This window comes from Musa acuminata, chromosome BXJ2-5 (assembly GCF_036884655.1).
Source record: "Musa acuminata AAA Group cultivar baxijiao chromosome BXJ2-5, Cavendish_Baxijiao_AAA, whole genome shotgun sequence".
NCBI lineage: Eukaryota > Viridiplantae > Streptophyta > Magnoliopsida > Zingiberales > Musaceae > Musa > Musa acuminata.
This window is the reverse complement of record NC_088342.1, coordinates 44,579,548-44,602,833: the sequence shown is the minus strand read 5'-3', so window position 1 is coordinate 44,602,833 and position 23,286 is coordinate 44,579,548. Positions and strand designations below refer to the sequence as shown.

Below are 23,286 nucleotides of genomic sequence, written 5' to 3'. Positions count from 1 at the left end.
GAATAATCTACTTATCAAAAGCACAAGGCTCAACCATCAAAAATGAAAGAGAACAACATGTAACATTGATTCAGAAAAAAAGGATTTAAATCTCAGTCACCAAACTGATACAGTATCAGTATACCTGACATTATGCCCAAAAAAAATTAAGTACAACATAATATTGATCGGCACCATGCTATATGGTCTAATACTGACCTGATATCACACCAATCGATACATGACCGATATTTGAATTCATGGGTTTGGATGGATCACACGCAAAAAGAACATTTTTGAAGATCTATCCAGTGTCCTTACAATCAATCTAAAAGTAAAAAAATTACAACGAATAATAATGCATGGATGTAGTGTTTGTGCAGTTACCAAGATGCAAGTTTTCAGCCCTTCCACAAATGCATTGTTCTTTAGGAAATTGAGTGAACAGCAAGCATCCAGGAGAGAAGTATATGAAGGTGGAGGTAAAAAGTTCCTTGCAATAGAAAAGATCAAGCAAGAGAATTGCTTGTAGTCCAGAAGCCAAAATTTACTAATAAGCTCCACTACAATCCAACATGAAGAATGTTCACAAGTGTCCCATGCAACAAATATGGATTCAACAAATTGAGCTGCCCCCTCAGGCTTCATAACAAACCAAAAGAAAAGAAAAGGGAAAACTTTCTTTTCTTTTCTTTTCTTTTCTTTGGATTTCCCGACAGAATAAGGTACAAGAAAGAATGAATGGAATTTCACATCTCCATGACCACCATTACAAGATAGAACTCTACACAACATGAAGTGTGGGAACCATCATCCTGAACGAGGAAGTTTTAAGCTTGAAATCATTAAGAAAATTTACACTAGCAACATCTATCAAGGGGTCGAGTTTTCTGGCCATCCTCTAACAGCCTGCGGCCTTCAGGAAGTTGTCATATGGGCTTGAGGCTGGGAGCCTGAGGCACTGAGGCTGATGATGGAACTCAGCATTTAATATCATATTGTTGCCACAAAACTGTCTTTGCAGGTCCGCACACAATTTCTCGTCAAGGAAAGGATTACCACTCTGCACCCACATGCTAATCTTTTAACTTGACAGGCTGAAGTATATGCATTTAATTTCTCAACTAACAAAATAAGAGCTATAAAAACATGTGTGAACAACAAATCCATAGAAAAAGTGAATAGGGTTGAAATTATACATTAAGCTAAACAAATCTGCAAAATTATCCAAGATATCCATGAACAGGTATTATTTTAGTGAAACAGCAGAATAGTTACTTGTCTCAAAACAAGAGGCACAAGTTTAAAAATCCTAAAGAAACGAAGCAAGTTTCGAAGGTTTTAAAACAAAATTCCAATTTAAATATAGAAACTTTAGAGTTGCAGAAATAGCATCTCATAGCCGACCAGAAAGTGTATGTTGCATGGCATCACCATGCTATAAAATAAAGATGAAGAAGGGCATAATAAGATAAATCATTTAACATCATGATTTTCCCAGAGATCTGCGGTGATACCTTTTCGGATTGGTTAGTATTGGAGAATGATGACTTTTTCTCTTCATATAGTTCTTCTAAGGGACCACCAAATAAGATATCATGATTTTGTTGAGCACTTGTGAAGACAGACATTTTTTGTTGCTTTCCCATTGTAAGAGCCTCACAGTGACCAGCCATCTCTTTGAATGGCACATCAGAGGTGGATGACGCAGAAAATCTTCCAACGGGCCATGCTGTCTCCAAGACCTGAAACAGAAATTTTTACATAAGAAAGAAACAAAACCATATTACTTGCATTCAGTATTTTTCAATACAAACATTTGCTCCTTCCTCTAGCATTGTTGACAATGCGAGATGGAAAGCGCAAAATATTTTAATTACAGGGTAAGTAAGAGGTATGAAAAGTGAGAACCAATGGGCAATAGCTGCAGTACAAAAGTGGAAAAGAGTGAGATACCACTACAGATCATACCAGAAAATGTCCCACGACATGGTGTTCAGTTAGAAATGTTACTTCAGAAGAGTCAATGACAATATCAAATTTACTGGGCTTTTCTCAGCCATCAGAATGATCCTAGTCCGTGGCAGGGAACAAGTTCTGAGAGGCCTTAAGAATCCACCACAACAATTCTATAAAAGTTTGTCTGTGGTGCACAAATAAGCTCATCAAAAGGGTAGACTCAGACTCATGTGCTTAAAATGAATTCTAAACATGATTATAAACCACAACACATTTTTAATGCATATGGCATAAATGCACAAATGAATCACTTATTGCATCCAGAAGACAATATTGTCAATCTGAGTTGTTGAGAATTTGAGATACAAATTGATGCATAAAGAATTTATTTTTTTTGCGAATGCCATTTCAATAGTTACCTTTAGAGCTAAAATTTTCTGCAATATTATTGGCAAATGACTTTTGAACATGCTCCATACAGATATGATGAACCACAAGGGCAGTGTCATCTGATTCAACTCAACCATAAAATCTTATGATTAATGTTTTACAGAGGATGAGTCAGAAGCTGATTCATATACCAGTTTTAACATGTAAGGTCAAGTTCTATTATGCAAACATGCCTCAGGAGTTCAAGCTTTATAATTCTCAATTTCTCAATAATATTTTCCTCACATAAGTAATATCACATCCTTCCAAGTTTCTTGTGATTTTTCAAGTGGTAAAGTCTCATGATTAAGTATAAAAAAAACCCAGTGAGCAACATGTAAGGTGATCAATGTAGTAAAGAAACTGAAAGAGAGGTGACTACTAGTGTTTAAATTTTACATAGAATTTTCCATAGAAAGATTACTCATTTTCAATATTCTTGTGCAGTGTAAAAGAGTATAAAAAGTATATAAATGGAAACCATACTGTTTCTAAAAGCTGATCGACGCTGAGAAGATCGAATGTGCCATTAGCCAATTGTGAATGGTCTGTTACTGTTTCAAATCCTTCAGGAAAGTTATCAAAATCAATCAGATTTCGAGATGTAACCTGTAAAATAAAATTCAGTTGTTTAAATGAGAAAACTTTTAAAGACCAGTTAAACTACAAAATCATCACCTCTAGGGTGTTCTCCTTTTGAGACTCAAATGGCAAAATCTGTCCAGATGTTTCCACAAACTGAGGCCTAAGTGGACCTACGTCGTCTGGCAAGAAGTCACTCAGCAGTTGTGTTTTTATAGTAGATATTTCTGACTGCAGGAATGTGCAAAAGTAATAAGAAACTGAAAATTGAATAAGAAGTCCTCAATATATGAGATTTAACCATGAAACTAAGATTTTTTTTAAGGATTACATCTGATAAATCGCTTAAACTATTCATGATCAGAGAAACAATGGATTCTTTGGACTGGCTTTCTGTCAGTTCTACAGCTTGAAGAGATTCTAAGGCATTGTTATCATCCTCTTGTGACCCATAAGCTATTGAGAAATTGTTGGATGCAGTGTTCACAGCTTGAAGTTTACCGTCTTCAACCAACCGGAGAAATGGATCAACCTGGACAAGGACAACCGTTTGTGATGATTAATAGGTTTGTACCAAAAGGTGAACTTATTTTCATGGCAAGTAACACATGAGATGTACACTAGATATATGTCTGAGAAATTTAAAAAAACAAGATAATGTGCTGTCAACTTTACAACTCTAAAAATAATTAGTTCATAGTTGTAAAACAAGGACCACACAGGCCGGTCAGACCAGAAAAACCAAGAACCAAAGCCTCGATTAGTTCAGTTCACTAATTAAATTTTCTGAACATTGAAAAAACTAGAATATCCCCCGTTATGTATTTATTATCAAATATATTATTGAAGGGCATTTTATTTTTTTTCATTATAAGGATGAAAGAAAATAATATCTATTCTCTTAAGCCCCTTAACGTGTCTGTCACTCCCCTTTCATCCCCTTTTCATTATATTAAAATTATTTTTATAACATTACCCATATATTTTATATTTTTAACATAACATATAATTATTCTTATAATTTTATTAAGCCTACAGTTCGATCAATTGACTCATTGATTCAATCAATTATCCAATGGCCCAATGATGTAGGAGCAATTTAATTTATATATTATCAGAATAAATTTTATTAGCTTAGAGATATTTTACATATGTCATAAGTTGTCACAAGACATCTCAAGACGAAGAAGAAAAAATAATGCAGAAAAGAGTGAAAGAAATTAAGTTTGTTATTGACTAAAGATCTCAAAGATTCATTTCTATAAAAAATGAATTATCAATCAATAATATTACCAAGAAAAGAAATATTATCCTTCAAATCAAGTCAAGAATATTATCTTCTTCAAATGAAGGAACATATAATATATTTGATTTGATATGATAGTAATTTTTCTTATTTTTGGTCTTTTACATATCTCAATGGCAGCAAAAGATCTATGTAGCCGACAACAAATAATTAAGACTTACAACTTTGTTGTTGTTATTATAATTTTTTTATTCCTATAATTTCCTTTTTATTCTTGTAGTTGATCCAATAAAAAAGGGGCTAGAACATTGTAATGCATCAACCATAAATGAATCAATGAATTGAGTTCTTCCCACCATGTGTGTCAGTGGTGTGAGAGCACATTTATATTTCCAATGAAATGATTCTATCATCCACATGCAGACATGAGGAGATGCGAGATCTTCTTCCTGAAAGTTCGTTTCTTGAGCTAGAGTGAGTCTTGTAGTTATCCTCAATGATCGTTGTTTCACTCGGACCGTTATGAAATGGACGATATGTACCAGTCCGAACGCTAACCGATACGTGGACCAACCACGGTCTGATTTGCTGCATAAAGGAGAAGTGGAAAACCCTAAATCCCACTTCCGCACCGTCTCCGCTTCTCATGTGATCGATGTTTGTGAGCCTACAACGTCTTACCGTCATGACCTTCGCTTGCCGCAATTGATGATGCACACTGCCATACGATCAATGCTGCGATTGATGCTTCTCACGCAAGTGACTACCGATGACCTCCGTTTGCTGTGACCTCACTGCACACGACCACATCTCAGGTTTGTCTCTTCTCCTCTTCCTCTTCTTCCCTCTTTCTTCCTCCTCCACCATCCCTTCCTCTTCTCCTTTTTTCTTCCTCTTTGAAACATCAATACATATCAATATATCATGTGTTGGTACACCGGTATAGACCAGTATGTATCGGCCTGACAAATCTCTAAGACAAGTCCAATACCCGAAATGGTCAACCTTGGTTATCCCTTTGTTTTCCTATTGTTTTTCAGTTAAAAATATTTGTAATCAAAGTGGTTCTAATCCTCTCTTTCTGGTTCCTCTATTACCAAAAGAAATTCACTGCTTCTTTACCTACATCACCCAAGACTTGACCAGGTCAATGTCTAGCCAAGTTCTGATAACTATGCATTAACTAAAAATATTTGTTCATACAGGCTAAAGCAGAAGGAGGTCAAAGGTTGCAAGTATTCCGATAATCTCACATAACCCATACATGGAAAGATAATGGCATAATAGTAATCAAAGTGTAACAAAACTGAAGATAAATTGCAAAATTCTTTACAAATGACTACAGTTAAGATGCTTGTTTAAAGGGTCTCCAAGTTTTTGCAATTCTTTTGAAATATCTAGAAGCTATTCATGCCAATAAGTATGCTTTTAGTACATATGAGGAAGGTAAGAAAGGTATAATAGAAGTAAGATGCTAATATGCATACCGTTCTCTCATTAAGAGATGACTTAACAATTGGAATAAGAGGCCCTATATTGAATGCTTTTGAAGAAAAAATAAACATAGCTGTTGTGAGAGTATATAGGGAACGACGACGTGATGGTGGAAGAGAACCTACAAAGAGTTAGGCAAAAAGTCAACAACTGGGTTTGTTAACATAACACCATTAAGAAAGACTACAGAATGAAAAACTAACATACCTAATCTAAATTATCTACAATTCTAAATTGATCGAGTGACCAAAATACTATATCTGACAGATTCTCTCATGTCTCATACTCCATGCACAAGAAATATATTGCTACTCAAAGGACAACCATTATTTAAAATGAAGTATAGTTGGCATATAAACGTCCTTAACAACTTAACATTACCAAATTTCTATTTCAAGTGAGCCAAAGGGCAATTGTTTTCAGATGGTCGTGGATCATAATTACAATCAAACATGCATCTTCTCGATACGGTAGAAAACAATCAAAGGCCAATTAAAAGTGGAGCAATCAAGTCTTAGTTATAAACTGAAGAACAATAATTTAAAAAATAATCTGAGCACCCATCAAAAAGCCATCCAAACAGAAAAAGCCTGGAGATTAATTATGTTTCTACCACAGGAATTACTTGGATTGGATGGACATGAAATAACCACTTAATAGTTTAGGTGAAGACTAATCGGCCAATTTAGGTAGGAAGTTCAAAAAAAGCAAATCAAACTAGCTTTGGTTAATGATCTTAGCAGGGAACTTCGTTTCACCCGGACCATTGTGTACCAACTACAAACCAGTATTTAGCAGTCCAGCATGAACTGGTACACTGTCCACCCAATTTCGAATGGTCCAATCTGGTGTAATAAAAAAATATACTTTAAAAGTTTGGAAATAAGGGCTCGCAATTGTGAGCCTTCTCTGTAAACCCCTCTTCATGCCTTGGTTGAGGGTATAACTTATTAATATGTCAAAACATTCTTTTGTTGATCCTTTTTAATTAGACTAGCATAAAAAAGCATGAAGGAATTTCTAGAAATTTGAACAAAAAAGTCAAAATTTGTGATCTCCTTAAAAATTCAAAGGGAAAGCATGACACTTTATGTTACATACATTCCATAGTATATATCAATGCAGAAAAAAGTATGGTACTGCAAACCTAATTTGATTTTAGTTGATGGACATTTCAAATTAAAATTGTACTCCACTTTGTGAGTTAGAAATATTACTAATACTTCATCATTGAAGACAAGAAACAGACTACAGGTTTCAGGCATATGTTAGAGCCTAAAACATAATCTGACAAGACAAATTGTACACACTATTTTAAGAATTAAGAGAACTTGGATTAAACAATGTTTTCTACATGACACTTCATGTGGTCCAAAGATGGATTACATTCAATTCGATTCAATAACTCATTGCACATAACTGCAGAATAAAAAATCTTACCCCCTCCAAGTGAAATGCTTCTTAGAGAGAAGGTAAGCTGAAAACTCTGACAAAGACATTCATGGATTGAGGTCTGTAAAAGTTGAAACAGAAACAAACTGAGGATAGTTACACAAAAAGAATCCATTTACATCACAGTTGAGTTGTTTGAAGCTAAATTGTAAACCTATTTAACCATCAAGAGACAACATCATTTTTTTAGCTGGTATCTAATAAACTCCACAATTCATAAAAGAAAAAGAGAACCTAAAAACTTGGCTGAAACTTCTAGAGAAAAGTGAAAACAAAAGGTCAAAAACAAATAGCTTCCTCTGCTTTAAATATATATGTTCATATGGAAGCAAAAGGCCATCAAATGACTATTTGATAGAAATTTTAGTTATATTTATTATTTATTTGTCTAACTTTTTCTGAATCATTTAGTTTTCACAAATGTTTTTGAGATATCACAGTTCTTTATATAGTTCAATAATACAAAACTATGCCATTTACTAATTGAACTTTGTAGAGGTTTCTAAATATTGATGGAAGGCATTCTAACGGTTGAAATGGAGAGCTCAAGAAACAAAAGTTGTGAAAGAATGTACTTGTATAAGTCATTTTCTGCAAGAGGCACAGAAGAAGTTTAATCATATTTGCAAAACTGGGTACTTTGTCAACTCATAACAAACTACAGCAATAATGAATAGTCCATAACTTAGATGTCCAACCCAAAGAAACATTTTTTTGCACTTTGCATGGTGGCTAAATAACAGAGAACAAGATAATACTCTACCATAGAACTGCATCTTACAAGAAAAGGTAGAACAAACACAATTGCTGACAAACAACATGCAGTGTCAAAGCAAGTATGTAAAGAACAGATGAAATGATTAAAATATTTTGATTAATGGCAAGTTTTCCATTTTGATAATACTTGGAGGTCTATTGAAAGGTAAAAAGATTATAACTATGATAATGAGTGAACAGTTCTTTGACGCACATTATGAAGGATAATGAATGAAACATGCAGAGGTGCAAGATCTTCATACCAATGAGTTACTTAAGCCAGATTGAATCTAAAGTACTTTTTTTTTATTTTCATTCACAATTATTATCTTTCCCTTTGTCTCTCTTCTCTTTCATCTACTCTTAAAAAAAAGAATGCTTTCTCTGCTCATCATGAACTTCTGATACATCAGAGAAACATGTTTTTCCAAAAAGATAAGGACATAAAAGTTAATAATATTTACTGGTCCCAAATTTTCAATTTATCCACTTAGCCTTTGCAAAATCGTGAGTTGCTTGTACACCCGTGTAAATGTGGAAAGCCTAATAATTGACTCTCTCGTCATGCCCCATTATCCAATCACATCAAGAGCCATCGTTAAAACCCTGGTTTAGTAACCAACCCTAACCCCAAAATAATCAAACTGCACGAGTGTGATTAATTGTTTGACCACTATTTCAGAAGCAATTGGGATTGACATTACAAGTAGAAAAGTGGGAAAAAGAGCAAAAGGGAGAGAGAGAAGCATGTGAAGAAAGGGAGGATCGCATAAAAGTGCAACCTTTCTCAAATAGTAATGACAAATTACTGCTAGTTCAAGATCTAAAATCATAAAAGAAAAAAAGCCAAGGTGAAAATAAAAAACTACCATAAAAGAAGAAAAAACCAAAGTAGAAATAAAAAACTTTTATAGTACTTCTCAAAATACATACAAGATCTGAACTCCAACTCTGGACTTGACTACTCCGAACTTGGGTCCCTTGGTTTAAGTTGTAATTCTAATCCTATAAATAGGTAGGATATATAACAACAACAAAGCCACATAAATAGCTATGGTATACAACAACAACAACAACAACAAAGCCGTATAAATAGGTATGGTGTCTAGGTATGTAAATTACTCAAATATTTAGTATCTAGGTCCAAGTGATCCAAATTCAGAGTAGCGAAGTTTAGATTGGAGTTCAGAGTCTTGTCTTTTGAGAAGTTCTATAAAAGATTTTAGTTTCACCTTGATTTCTTTTTCCATTATGGTTTTAGATCCTGGGCTAGTATCACTCTGTTACCAACTACTTTTTGAGAAGGTTTGTACCTGCATGTGATCATTTCTTCAAAGAGCTCAAGGAGAGAGTTTAGAGATAAGACAAAGCTAAAGAGAAAGGGGATGCAGGGGTGAAAGAGGGGGATCAAGGGAGAAAACTCATGGGATGAAGAAAGCTCAAGGAAGGGGGAGGGAGAGATTGTCAGATATAGAGAAAGAAACGAGTAGGTTCTACTCATAAATAAAAGCTCTAAATGGAGGCATTTTAGTTTTTTTGCTTTCAAATGGTCCTTGCACTGGTGGCTAGACAGTATACGTTGATAAGAGGGGTAAATATATGTTTTTTTAAAATTTAGTGAATAATTCACAGCTTTGCCAAGGTATTTTTACAATTATGAGAATCTGGTAAGTTACACAGGCAAAAATCCATAAGAATGTCCATGGTAGAGAGATAAAAAATTACTTCAGATGTAAAAATGCCTTACAATAAGCTGCAAAACTAGACTTTTATGACAGGCTAATATACATAAAACAAGGGGATTTTGGGAATCTAAGTAAATACCAATGGGAGACCTTATCTGCTAAATTAAAAACATTTAAGTAGCCCTTAATGATATTAGGCCTCTAATAACTTGCATGCTTAGAGTAATATGGCAGGAATTTTAAGCTACCAGAAAACTTCAAACAAAAAAATTGCAGTTTTTTCTTCTTAGAAAAATTGTGAAACATAATGCCTAAATTCACAATAGTAAACATAATGACATGGCATTTTATTATCCTATTAATAGTAAACCATCTATTATTCCCTCCTCTCCAATATAAAGATAAATAGAGTCAAGAGTAAATGGACAAAAGGTTCATTCCTAAATTCCTTCAGCTCTATTTTGTGCAACCTTCATGTGCTTTGACCTTAGATAATTAGGAAAAAATTCTACAACCTAGACAAAATAGATAAACAAAATATGGGAACAAAAATCATGTGTGGCAGAGACATTGCCTAAAATTGCTACTATATTTTTCTATTACCTTCTTACAAGTTACAAGTACTGGATAATGCAATGAGTTCACCATTCAGAAGAATAATAATTGGTGACCACTATTTGGGGAATAAAAAAAAGAAAAATCTGCACAAAAGCCAATGGTGATGCCTGTAAGACTTCTTTTGTGTTGACTAACAACAGAATTTGTCGTTGATATACTAAGTAATCAAGTAGTATGAATCTCTTAGACAAAAGAACAGCTAACATGCGAGAAAATGCTAAGGTTCTTTCTATAAAGTATTGATGGTTAATCAAGTGCTAAAATATGATAATATTAACCAAAATCAGTTTATATATTGGAGGACATCTATATGTAGAGAAGTTGCAAGGAAAAAACTACATTTATCTTCCCAGTCAGGCATTAAGTTCCAACAGGAAGATAACAACTAGTGGTACAACTAAATCTTAGAAAATGTAATTCGTTACTACTATTTTCCCACATCATTGTAAAGGGGATCCTCAAATGCATAGAATCTATCTCAGAACATGAGTTCATATCAAAGAAAAAAAGGAAAAATTATATGGGATCTACCACTAGTTGCAGATAATGTAGCACTTTTATGGTCTTTATTACCTTTGCTCGAGAGAACAACAGTGTCAAACTATAAGAATGAGCAATTGCTTCATAGTTATCTGGCATATTTTCAGGGGACAGGGCCTGAGCCCAAATGGATGAAAGCAGAAGCGTTATTTGACGGTTGTTCAATCGTAAAAGAACTGAATCCTATAAGCATGAAGAAAACCAATTTGTTGTCAGTATGCTAACCTTCCAAGAGCTAATTAAAGCAAGATGGAATAGCAGACTAGATAATAATTGATTCAGTTAAGACATCAACCTTGTTTGACTTGTTCATTGTAACATTGTCTGCAGTCACAGGTGGAGTGACTTTTATGCTACGAGCGCGGCTTCGAGATGACTGAAGCTTATAAAGTTGTGCCTCATTACTGCTATTCTCTCGTCCATCATAACTACATGGAACTATGTTAACATTTTGTTGGTATGGTTTCTCTGTCAAAGAGCCCTTTTCCCGTCTGAGTTTCTCAAACAGAGCAGCTGAAGATGAAAACACAGAAACTGTTCTTGAGAGTGTTCTCTGAAGATCAGAGTTCTTGGGTGATTCTGGAGTCACTGAGCAAGGCTGAGGACATACAGAAGATGGAACAAGAACAACAGAGAATATACGGTGAGCACCCACACGTGTTTCATGATCAGGGTGAACCATTGCTAAGAGCAGTTGATGAAATAGAGATTCAGGAAAAGCCTGCAGTGTATGACCATAGAATTTAATTTAAGATGTCAGCTGACTAAATAAGACAAGCAATACAAATGGTTGACAGACCTTATTCTGATATGTCAAATTTGGTATCGATGCAATTATCTGAGCTGTACGATACACAGCAGAGATAGTTGACCTAGCCATTGATACATTGGTCGATATATTTTCCAGCATGACAGACATCATATCAAGAACAGGCCCAGCATCTCCAATCTATTCAACAACCGAAAAAAACATATGTATGGTCATATGGACTTTATGTAGTATAGGAAAATTCACACAAAATCTTGCTATAATAGATTCTTATTCATAACATCTGACAACTCATACATGCAACATACCTTTTTAGATAACTGAATGATGCACTCATCTACAGCTGTTTGAAAATTATTGTTCCATTTGACAATGTCGTCACCCAAATTTTCACTACCAAGTGCACAGTGCATGGATTTTCGCAAATGTTTCACCAGGTCAGTTATTGCACCTATAATTGCTACTGATGCCTGAGCTTTTGACTGCTCAGCGAGACTAGCAGTAACTTCAACTATATTTAATTGAATGTCAGGCTGTTTTAGGACAGCCTTGTGCTCAAGATGCTTGACCAATATTGATATTAACAGATGTGTGTTTTGACCTGTAAAGTGAGAATCAAATTAACCCATTTATAGAAGACTGAAAAATATACCTATGGAAGAAAATATATTGACGTTTCTTAGTCTCTACAATGGTGGAAGCCTCATATACTGGACTATCTTTTTTATCTCAAAGAACAATACAAACAAAAACATATAGAAACAAAAAGCAGAAAAATCTTACCAGCCTTTTCCATCAATAACTGCATATCCAATAAGACATACCGAGCAAGACTATTTTCCACAGACCATGAACTATTGTTGTCAAAATATCGAAATAAAGACTCCAAAACACGTCGTACAGTAGTGGCTTCCTTGGCTAGCTTTGCCATGTTATGCACACAAACTCTGGACCAAAAGTTGGGGTTTTTTGTTTCATCCCTGTTAAGTGTATATAGGTATAAGTAATCAGATAAACAGAAAGCATATAAATGATGAAATGAATAGAGATTATGACTCAAACTCTTACGTAGTCAAATTAAGTTCCCCTCTATCATTTACTATGCTTTTCCAGGAAGGAACCCTTGTTATTACAAAGGGAGAAGGAGTTACATGACCCTCAGTCTTAAGGACTTCCTCTACCCACCGGCTCTGTGTGACCTGTTCACTTTGTTGGCCATCCTCTGATTTCCTTTTGGGGACCCCATAGTTCTCCAAGACAGCAGAAACAATCTATAGCAACAAAGGCAAAATTTTCAAATAACAAAATGAGGTTTTGTCATTTTCTAGTACATATTATATATAGCCAATTAGGTGACTTGCAGAAGAACTTGATGACTTGAGTGTTGACTACTTTCAAGTATTTAGTGATTCAAATTTGTCAACGAAATAAACTCATTAGTTAAGTTCAAGTCCGGATCCATGACATTTTCAAACAAAGATTAAAACCTATCAGTTAGGCTTTAGCCATTACTGACAGTTTCTACAAACAAACTTAGTTGAGCTTGTTTTGACACAAAATGCATCTTATTCTCAGCAAATGTGAGTTTAAAATCATCTCTGAATCCCATGTTTTGTTCAATTTATTCATTATAATTGCCATACGGATATATATTTAGAACTTTAAAATTCTAGTAGAAGAGCCTCAATTACATTTCTATAATCCTGATTTTTTTTTTTCATATTGTACACTACCATCATATTTCTAAATTTTTGATACCTTCATTAGGAAACAGAATAGTCACAAATTCAGAACATAGATATCTAACTAATAATAAAGGAAAAATCTTTTGAAAACTATAGGTCTTTGGAGTTTACTTTTACCTAAGGAAATCAAACTAAGTGATTAAGAGAATGAATATCTTAAGGATCAGTTCAGAACATATCTAGGAACAATCATAACCTTGATGCCCTCTTCGAAGAAATATTAAATCAACAGTAGATTAACTAATTTTTATATTTTCTTAAAATTTATATATGGTTTTCTTAGTTGGATTCTGAGTCAAATTTAAGCAAAACTGTGTCTATTGGTCCTACTTTTGGTATACTTAATTAAGAATTTTTTTAAATCTGTAAGAAACTTAAGATAGTTATTGATATTCCAAATTTTTGGAAATTTTATTATTTGGGAACTCTTGAAGGCTTGTGTAAAGGGTCTATTTTAGCTTCTCCTTTGATATAGAATCTAAAAAAACTGGTCTGAGAGCAACAATAAAACTCAAAAATAATATCCTTGACTTGTGACTGATGCATGAGATTGTGTTGTGACACTAATAGCCATAAGGTGGCCCCTAGACACTGGAGTCTGGATGGTATATATATTCCCTTCCCTCAAGTCCTTTCAGTTACTTTCTTTCAAACTACAATCCATTTGTCAGTTTTTTGAATTTTTGGGCAGATTGAGAGAAATTAAGAGCTCCATACTTCTTACAATAATTTCCCAAGATAGAATGTTTTTCAATTTCCAAATAAATTGAATTGCAATCTGGAGATACTACATCCTTCTCTTTTTTTTGTTTTCCTTCAAAAAAATCCACAACTTTGATAATGTTTTAGTTGCACAAATTTACACCTAAACCTTGGCAACCAGACTGAAATTGATCAACCATAGGCGCATGAACCTCCTTTTCATCATTTTCTTGTTAATTACAATAACTATGACTGTGAACTGAGCCAAAGTGTAATCTAACTATAGCCTGACAAATGTTGTCTTACAAAATCGAAGCTTCCTAGTGGGCTATTTTCTGCAAGAACCCATAAGATCGATATATTTGAAAAATAAACTGGAAGTGGAGCTTCTGATTTTAGCTAATCTGTCACTATGGTACAGATCAGAAACTTGTGGACTCCTCTTGATGACTACTAATTGAAACTTTGCAATTTACACAAATGGTTAAGACATGAAAACATTTCATATGTGGATGCTTTCCCTCAAGAATTGTTCAATTAATACAAGTTTTCTACATGCATGACATTCCTACATTAAAACAAGGCACAACATGAAAAGTAAGTGGCAATAATTTTCAAAAAAGATGCATCATCCAATATCAAAGTGAATTACCTACCATAAGCGAATAGCTAGTGATGACTTCTCATATTCTTGTCTTACACATAGTAGTCCAGACCTGATTTGTGCTTTGCATTATACACTAGTTATAAGTAACATCATGGTAAATCTTAGATATTAATGACTCAAGGTTAAATTTGGAGGAGTTGCCCATAGAGAAGACATGGCAGGTTAAACCATGACATTTTGCTTGTACTGTTTAAGATGGATCTAAGAAGTTATAAAAGCATGTAGTATGTACAAATTTTATGTAATTAATCATTTGACAGGCATGTTCAAGAATCATGCTATTGTATTTACTACAGTTTATGACAGACTATGGCTTCATTTGTTTACAATGAGTCTATGAACAAATATCTTCCCACTTGTGTAGGCAACTTGAGTATTTCATGGGCTTTGTTTGAGACCACCAATGACTGAAATTTAAGGTCAAATACCTCAGAATGCAGATATTATATACAGCTAAGTGGCACTTGAACATATTTTTTTTATATCATTATTTTTCATTTAACCTATGGTTAAATGGTCTGCAAGATATGCAAGGTTTAAGTCTATAGGATGTAATGATAAACAGTTTAAACGAAAATAGAAAAATGTATAAAATATGCTTACACTGTCAAACTCTGAAGAGATATGAGAAAATTCGCCCATAAACCAAATCTACATGTGAAAACAAAGTGAAGGAACATAAGTACTCAGACATCAAACCTCAAAATTAGTCAACAAAATAAAAAAGAGCTGATAAAAGAAACAGAGATTAATATGTGAACACAAAATGCTCCCCATCTTTCTTTTACCCATTTCATAAACATTCTATCTATATTCATGATGGTGAATTCTAGCATAATGCACCTGATCTTTTCTACAAGTTAAAACCAAGCTTCCGGTCCTCTTGATCTGACTCAGAACCTGATACCATTTTGGTATCACCTATGTTCTTATCAGGTATGGTCAGATATTCCATGATGATGATCTTTGCCATCATCTTTGAATTTTTCTAGCTACATGACCACTATACATCATCCTCTAACCAATATGGGCTTTCTAGGCCTCCTCTTTTACAGATACATCTCTACATATGTAAGATGCCTCTGTTGCCATGTCTGATATGTTTGCCATCAGCATGTCTCATCCCAATCCATGATTAGCCAAGCTGAATTCACATAACACAATAAATCCATCTATTGTTTTTTCCAGTGTGATGTGGTTTCTCCTAACTAATTTCATTCACCTTCACTAGTACCACCTGAACTCATGAACAGATGTTGAAGGTGACGTTTATCCTTCGATGATTAGCCATCTGCCATATCAGCTAGGCTTCCTGTTTGTGAAGTTGGAATTGCTTGTCTAATAGTCCTTAAATACCACCTATCCGACAGTTAGGTGACTGGGTCCAAATACATATACTACATTATTGTCAGTGTGATATTTGATTTAAATTTTGTGTGCCAATGTCATTCCAGTTGGAGGACCAGCACATGCCAACACAAGTGAGCTAGCAGGGGCAGCCAACCATTCTTGCTGCTATCTTCTCAAGTCTTAATTATCCTTTCACCATCACCACTGCTGTTTGAGAAAGAGCAAACGGGCATAGGCTACTGCTTCAAACCCTTCGACAGGTTCAAAACCTTAAAAAGATGCAAAAGAAAGAAGGAAACAGAAAACAGTTTTCAGACCATTTCATTTATCAAAATGGTCAGATGCAAAAAAAGAGCTTTATTCCACTTTCCATAAGTTTTGTATCAGAATTCCCTTGTCCATGATACAGTCTAGTAGTAATGTATCAGTATATCATGGGTATGCACTGTATGTAGCATGTTTTAATTCATATAATAATATCAACCTTATGTTACAAAGTTATACGTCAACGCACTCCATGATTCTTGTTGAGTACATCCTACTGTATTTCCCTAGAATCAGCATATAATGTGACATTGTTATCAACTATTCACTTTCTTCAATTGCATGCCTTTTCCAAAAAGGATGGATTCCTTTCTCATTCCTTCTTTTAAGGTGTGGAAGAAAATTACATAGTTCACAGCCGACACTTCAAGGTTCAGCTTAAAACTAAATTACTTGATATTTTGATATAAGGTACAATTTGGTAACATGGTAAGTGGATGAGCAATGAGAATGGGAGTCCTTGTATCTTATTGTTGATGTTTGGACAAGGGTAATCCCATTCTCGTTCCAGATTAGTGAAAAATCTGATTACCCCTGAAAACCATCTGATTCCCAATGCCCCTTAGTGATTGATTATGATTCTCAAAGACATTATTATTTTACCCTACTTCTAACATACAATATTATATGCTTAAACTAATATAAAACTGAAATAGTATAATCACAAAAATATTTAATAAAAATATATAGATGCAATAAAACCTAAGAACTAGAAAAGTATAATATAATAAATATATAAAATAATATAATATCAACCATAGTTATGGATAGGACATTGACCTAGTCAAATCTCAAATCATTGGACCATTATCAACTTGTTGGACCATAGATTTAATCAAAATATATATGTTATTTTTTTAAAATAAAACATATGGATAGTTTTATAAAAATATTTTTATAATATAGTGAAAAAAGGATGATCCTTATTAAAAAAATCTAAATGTCATACCTTTGATAAGAATTAAAGATTTGAATATATTTCATTCTTTTTATGGCTCAAATGGTTTTATTAGTGAATCGAACTGATTGAGGGTCCAAATACTGATTGTTCTGGTCCCACCATTGGATCTAGTTTAGGTTTTATAACTATTATATTATCAGTTATATATAGAAATTATAAATATAGAACATAAAAAATTAACTAATAAAATATTCAGCAATATAAGTATAAAAAATATAAATAGTAAATGATAATATATACAAATATAATATAAAGATAATAAAATAATATAAGTACTTAATAATATAAAAGATAGCATGTCAAATTATAGTAAAGAACAAATAAAAGAGAATAAGAGTACAACATAATAGCGATGTAAACTAATATTAAATAAAAAATAGAAAAGAAAAAATCATTAAAAAAATGCCAAAGCAGAATAACATATAATAGACAATATAAATGTATAAATAAAGATTAATGTTACTGAAATGAGGATAATATAAAAAAATAAAATATTATAAAATAAAATAAAGATTAACATATAATAGAAAAATATAAAAGCTTGAATATGTTAAATGATTAATGTTAGTGGTATGAGGAGAGATAGAGAAAGATCTAAAAAAATTTTAATAGAAACTATAAATAAATATTTTAATATTCTAAGCTTAACTAAATGTATGATTTTTTTCATATCTCAATAACGGGAAAAGATCTATGTAGCCGACTCCAGATAGTTGGAACTTACGGTTTTGTTGTTGTTGTTGTTGTAATAAAACAATATAAAAGTATAATCGATAAGTGAGCAAGAAAATAAATTTTATAAGTTATTATGACCAAATTTAATCTCGATTCTGTCCAATTTTTTATAAACCAAATATACAAAAGGATATAAACATTCCAGTTTCAATCTTATAAGTGCATGAACCAAACATACCAAAGATTTAGTCATTCCAATTCTAATTCCCTTCCAATTTAGGCAACAAACCAAATAACACCTTAAGGAAGGTAATTGAAAAATTACATTGCAAAAATTTGATGAAATCAAGAATTCAGCACGTTATCAGTTTAAGGCATATATAAATTACTAAAGCAAAGATAATCAGACATATACCAAAGAAGATAAAGCTTGCAAGCCTGCTGCACGTAAAGAGCCTGCATTTTCATCCTCTCCCACTTCTTGAGCTAGACTGCACAATCGTGGAACCATGCTTTCTAAATTGAACTGGTATGTACCATCCACCTATAAGTGAAGGCAACATCATGATCTCAGTTCTTTTAAAAATAGGTAAATGTAGATTAAAAGAATACATAAACATAACTAAAGAAAATGAAAATGTGATTCCTGTCACCAAAGAAAATAAGTTACCTGGCTATTAACAAAGTCAAAAAGTGTATAGCATCCTATAATTTGCATTTCATCATGTCTTGTTTGATCAAAAAGAGTGTGTATGATGCTCAGTAAGCTACTTGCAAACAGTGGCCTACAAAACATCGCCTTTAGCTTGTCAAAATATTTTCCATATGTACTTCAAGCTAATTATTAATGTCATTTAGTTTGTCAAAGTAAGAATTTCACTATTGCAGACACTAAAATGTGTCTAGGCAAACCCATAATTATAAAGCACAGCACTTTTCGTGTGCCCATCCCTGTGCTGGGTGTTACTAGTTTCCATTGGCTGGCAATGCAACCAATGGGAAATATCACAAGAACTTTTGGAGCTTCCCTTTCTATAGATTGGCTTAAGATAAATAGCAAATAGAAGAGAGGTAGTAAATAGTACTAGTAAGTAAATCTCACATTTGCTCCCTACAAGCAATCAATAATTTACGGTAAATACACATCACAACTTTAACAGAGCCAAAGCGTTCGTTTCTCATCTCCTTGTAACATCTCTGCTCCAAATAAGTTGTTATCTGTCAAGAAAGTCATGAATAAGTAAACAGGGTAACTAGAATAAACATGAATCATACAACAAATTCCACCAAATAACTACAGACAGCAACAGATGGAATAAGGAATTAAAATCACAAGCAGCTCAGATATAACTGTATTGCCTCATTCAGCCAGATCCATTATAGGAGGATCATGCACGTGATCATAAAAACTATAAGAAAATAAAACCTCCTGTAAGAATCTGAAAAGTGAAACCAGTCTTAAGTTCCATTAATTGCACTAGTTATTTATTGTTTTATACCATGAAAAATGAGCATGACTGTCTGTGAACACCAACATGAATGACTTTGCATCTCTTAGAACTCTTTTGACCGTGAAGCCTAACTTAAATATGCTGCTTAAAGAAATTGATACACTTTTTTCTTCTGTCCATTCCATTGAAACTCTGGAAGTACCAGACTTTGGATTATCACTCATTGTTATTTATTGGTCCATACACTGATAAACATCAGAACTGAATAGAACACAATCATGCACTATGAACTTCAACGAAATAGTTGACCGATTTCAGAGTTTTTTTCATAACTTCATATGCAAATCGGGGTGGTGCACTGGCTGTTAATAGCTCTAATCTGATTTTAGGTTCTCTCTATATGCAGGAAGCAAAACCAAAATAATTTATAGTTAAAGTTAGAACTTAGAAGATCATAAGAATTAAATGATTGAGTGTTAAACAAAAGATCAGATGCATAATAGGGAAGAAAAACATAAGCCAGGAGGAAGAAAACACAAAACAGAGAAACTTAAATTCCACTAAATGAGTTTCTCATACCACTAGAAAAATAAAAAATTATACTTCCTGATATATTAACACATGTATGAAAAGGATCGAGTAACAAATTCATAACAAAAAACAAAGAAGATGTACCTTCGGAATGCGAAGTGGATTTCTCGAAGCATATTCACATAACTTGCCAATTTTTCGATCATTTGGTTCTTCATCCTGCAAGCCAGTATATGTTCTTAGGGTTTCTGGATGCATTTGCTTAAATCCTCTCTAGAATAATTTAGCAGAAAAAATAAAGAAAGAAAGGTTTGATGTAATTAAATTTTCATGTATATAATTCCTCGGTCAAAATTGTATCTGAAAATTATTTTTGTAAAGCTTTCAGATATTGCATTATGATACTTTTTTTATATGACACAAGCATAATATCATGGCATATGTAGAATATATACATATAAAGGTGAAAGATCACACAAGAGTAGTCAACTAACGTGAAAAGAAGTCCACTTCTGTCACTACATGAGATATCTGTTGAGCACGTCTGTCAGTCAACTTAACATGCTTTATTGTATCCATCAGATGATTAATTGAAAAGGTACATGACTAGAAACAGGTGTCTTGTGAAGACATAAAGTGATTTTAAGATGTGGATTTTATATGGACTAGGCGGACACCTTGAAACAAGCAGTTTAATTGCCTATTACAGTTATTAAAAGTCAAAGAGGAAGAAGAATGAAAAGAAAGAACATGATATATTAGAATATTTCTGAAACATCATCATGCCCCCATGAACAAAATACAACCTATTTAATTCTAGAAACCAAAGAAAAGAACAGGTAGCAATTTAAATCTGAGAGAGTTTTTATTTATACAAAATGTCACAAAAAACCCCAGTAACTAATGTATATGCGATATTAATTCTTAAATATATGGAGAAAGCACTGAAGCATCAGACACTCCTAAAAACAAGGTTCCAAACATTGGCCGGTAGGGTGCATATCAACATTTAGCGGTCAGACAAAGACCGGAATTGGACCATGTAGTCCGATACTGAGAGGGCATTTTATTTTTATTTTTATTACTACTACTACTACACAGAAAGTATGATGTGGTTAGTCTGTAATATTCAAACTTAGCCAATCCAGATCATAGTAGCTGAGTTGATCGAGATCAACTGAGACAGAATTTGATTTATCCTGAGACATCAGGTATCTAGTGTCTGTTGGATGATTTCCAAATCAAGACCTTGCCATTTCAATCAGTGGTTAAAAGAAGAGAATGAGGAAAGAGGAGAGAAACAGAGAACAGGGAGGCGGTCTAGGGAAAATTGGGGAGAAGGAGATATGAGAGAAGAAAGGTTGAAACAATACGGAGGGAGAGGAGGGCTTGCTTAATTTAAGCTTAATTATAATATGATAATTGCACGTGGTTGCTTTTCCCTTGAAATTTCATTGGACTAATACAGAACTCTTTCTTCTGCTGCATAATGTATTCTAGAAACACTTGAGAAAGTAGGTAATGTCAATGTTTCATAGAACAGTAAATATCAAAACGGACAAATATGTTGCAGCAGCGGTACCAGCTTTCCAGGATCAAAAACATAACTCAACTATTAAACAAAAAAATATCCAAGAGTGATACTTCCCAGGATCAGATTTCAAAATTCCAAATTAAAAAAAAAAATGCAAATACTACAAATATAACCTGAGCACGAGGAAAAATGTCAGATAACAGCTTCTTGTACCGCTTTACTGGTTGCCTAGATCTTTCTCTCAATGAAGGGCAGAGAAAGCACAGCGCCCCACATGCAGGCACAACCTTCCTTGACATAACCCCCATCTTGTGTCCTATAAGCAAGAGAGCATTCTTTTAAAGATAGATAAATGTCAAGTTCGTTCTTCTGTTAAGCTCATACTTTCTATCCATCTCAAATCATAAGTTCTGATTTTTCAACTCGACGGTATTGTTCAACCACATTACTTACCTACAAGTCAAATCCAGATTTTGACCAACACAACGAAAATGAAGAAAGATCATCATTAAATGACCAATGGATGCATTTCTCGTCGGTAACCAGGAGATCCCAGTGGAGCCAATAAAAAAAAAAGGATAACGACAATGCAGCAAGCAAATATGGAATTTGTTTACTCGATCTAAAAGAACTATCCTGTATAAGCAAGAAAATTGCAAACAGCAAGCGGATTCAGTTTTTTTCCTTTTTTTCTTCGCGGTCTAGAAGGATCATTCTATATAAGCAAAAATTTCATAATTTCCTACGGAGGAGGAGCATATCGGAACTATACCCAGAAAGGTGAGAGAGATCAGGGGTAATCAACAGAGTATTGACCGGGTTGAGAGGGGAAAGACGGAGGGAGATAGCGGAAACCCTGGCAAGGATCTGATCAGTAAGGCGCCGGATCTCCGTTTCCTCTTCCGATTGCTCGAAAGACGAAAAAGACGAATCCTCTCTCGCCTTCCCTCTTTATCTCGGTCTCGTTCTATCGTCGCATTCCTTCTCGTCTCGGTCTCTCCTCTTCTCGCGAAGAACGCTTGCACCCAGTAATAATAAAGACAACAATGAGATAAAGCCGGGGACTCCGTCCGCAACCAACGCTCCTGCAGTGGCAACCCAACCTGTCCGGCCGCCTTCCGTGGGCCCGACTTCTCCACACGAATTATTATTATTATTATTATTATTATTATTATTATTATTATTATTATTATTATTATTATTATTATTATTATTATTATTATTCATGACTTGATGTACCTATGGAGATCCATAGGTGAGGATGGGAAATAAAAGAGGATGAGGAAGTAAGGATGGATGAATATAGCACACTCCCCATCTCTATATAATATAATTTTATTAATAATAATATAGATAAACTTAAAGGATGAGTATATTTGATTTTGTTTATATTTGGATATATTTATATTAGAATATTTTTATGATGTATAAATTTTATAAAATATTATTATTATTTATAAATTTTGATATTGTTAATTAGTTTTGATAATAGTTTTATTTTTAGATAATTTATCAAAAAAACCACTAATATTCGACTTTTTTTAATTATTATCGAGCGGTGCTTTTTTTAATTAAAATTTTAATTATGTATTTGAACAATTTATTTCAAGTCATAAATCATAAGTTGATTTAGTCCAATCAAGATGTTTTGGTCTGGGTTAGGTCGATTTGGGTTGGGTCACTTCGAATCGGATCGGATTATGTTTTATTAGCAATAGGTCAAGTCAGATTTGCTCGAGCAGAAATCAAAGGTTTTGCAAGGCCGATCAATAAGGTTTTGTCAACAAATGAGGCTAATTATCACTACAATAAGGAGGATGTTGGCGATAATGATGAG

The 23,286-nt window shown here is 33.6% G+C and overlaps 1 protein-coding gene across 4 annotated transcripts; it reads right to left on the bottom strand.

The window, feature by feature from the left end:
* Positions 1 to 626: 626 nt before the first annotated feature.
* LOC135586532 (protein SEMI-ROLLED LEAF 2-like) lies at positions 627 to 22,477 on the bottom strand. 4 transcript variants are annotated; one of them, XM_065109807.1, is made up of 20 exons: positions 22,222 to 22,477; positions 21,623 to 21,765; positions 20,060 to 20,134; positions 19,036 to 19,151; positions 18,604 to 18,718; positions 18,349 to 18,477; positions 15,227 to 15,274; positions 12,578 to 12,780; positions 12,293 to 12,489; positions 11,818 to 12,110; positions 11,540 to 11,689; positions 11,036 to 11,461; positions 10,774 to 10,923; positions 7,130 to 7,202; positions 5,683 to 5,810; positions 3,281 to 3,481; positions 3,046 to 3,180; positions 2,854 to 2,976; positions 1,497 to 1,724; positions 627 to 1,042 (listed from the first exon to the last, which is right to left on the bottom strand). In XM_065109807.1, the coding sequence occupies exons 2-20, from the start codon at positions 21,755 to 21,757 to the stop codon at positions 881 to 883; spliced, it is 3,087 nt and encodes a 1,028-aa protein (XP_064965879.1). In that variant the 5' UTR covers positions 21,758 to 21,765; positions 22,222 to 22,477; the 3' UTR covers positions 627 to 880. The 4 variants fall into 4 exon arrangements, 3 of the variants coding, with proteins under 3 accessions (XP_064965879.1, XP_064965880.1, XP_064965881.1); XM_065109808.1 differs by lacking the exon at positions 22,222 to 22,477 and having other exon boundaries at positions 706 to 1,042; positions 21,663 to 21,704; XR_010487150.1 differs by lacking the exon at positions 627 to 1,042 and having other exon boundaries at positions 1,583 to 1,724; positions 2,854 to 2,933; positions 22,222 to 22,360.
* Positions 22,478 to 23,286: the final 809 nt, after the last annotated feature.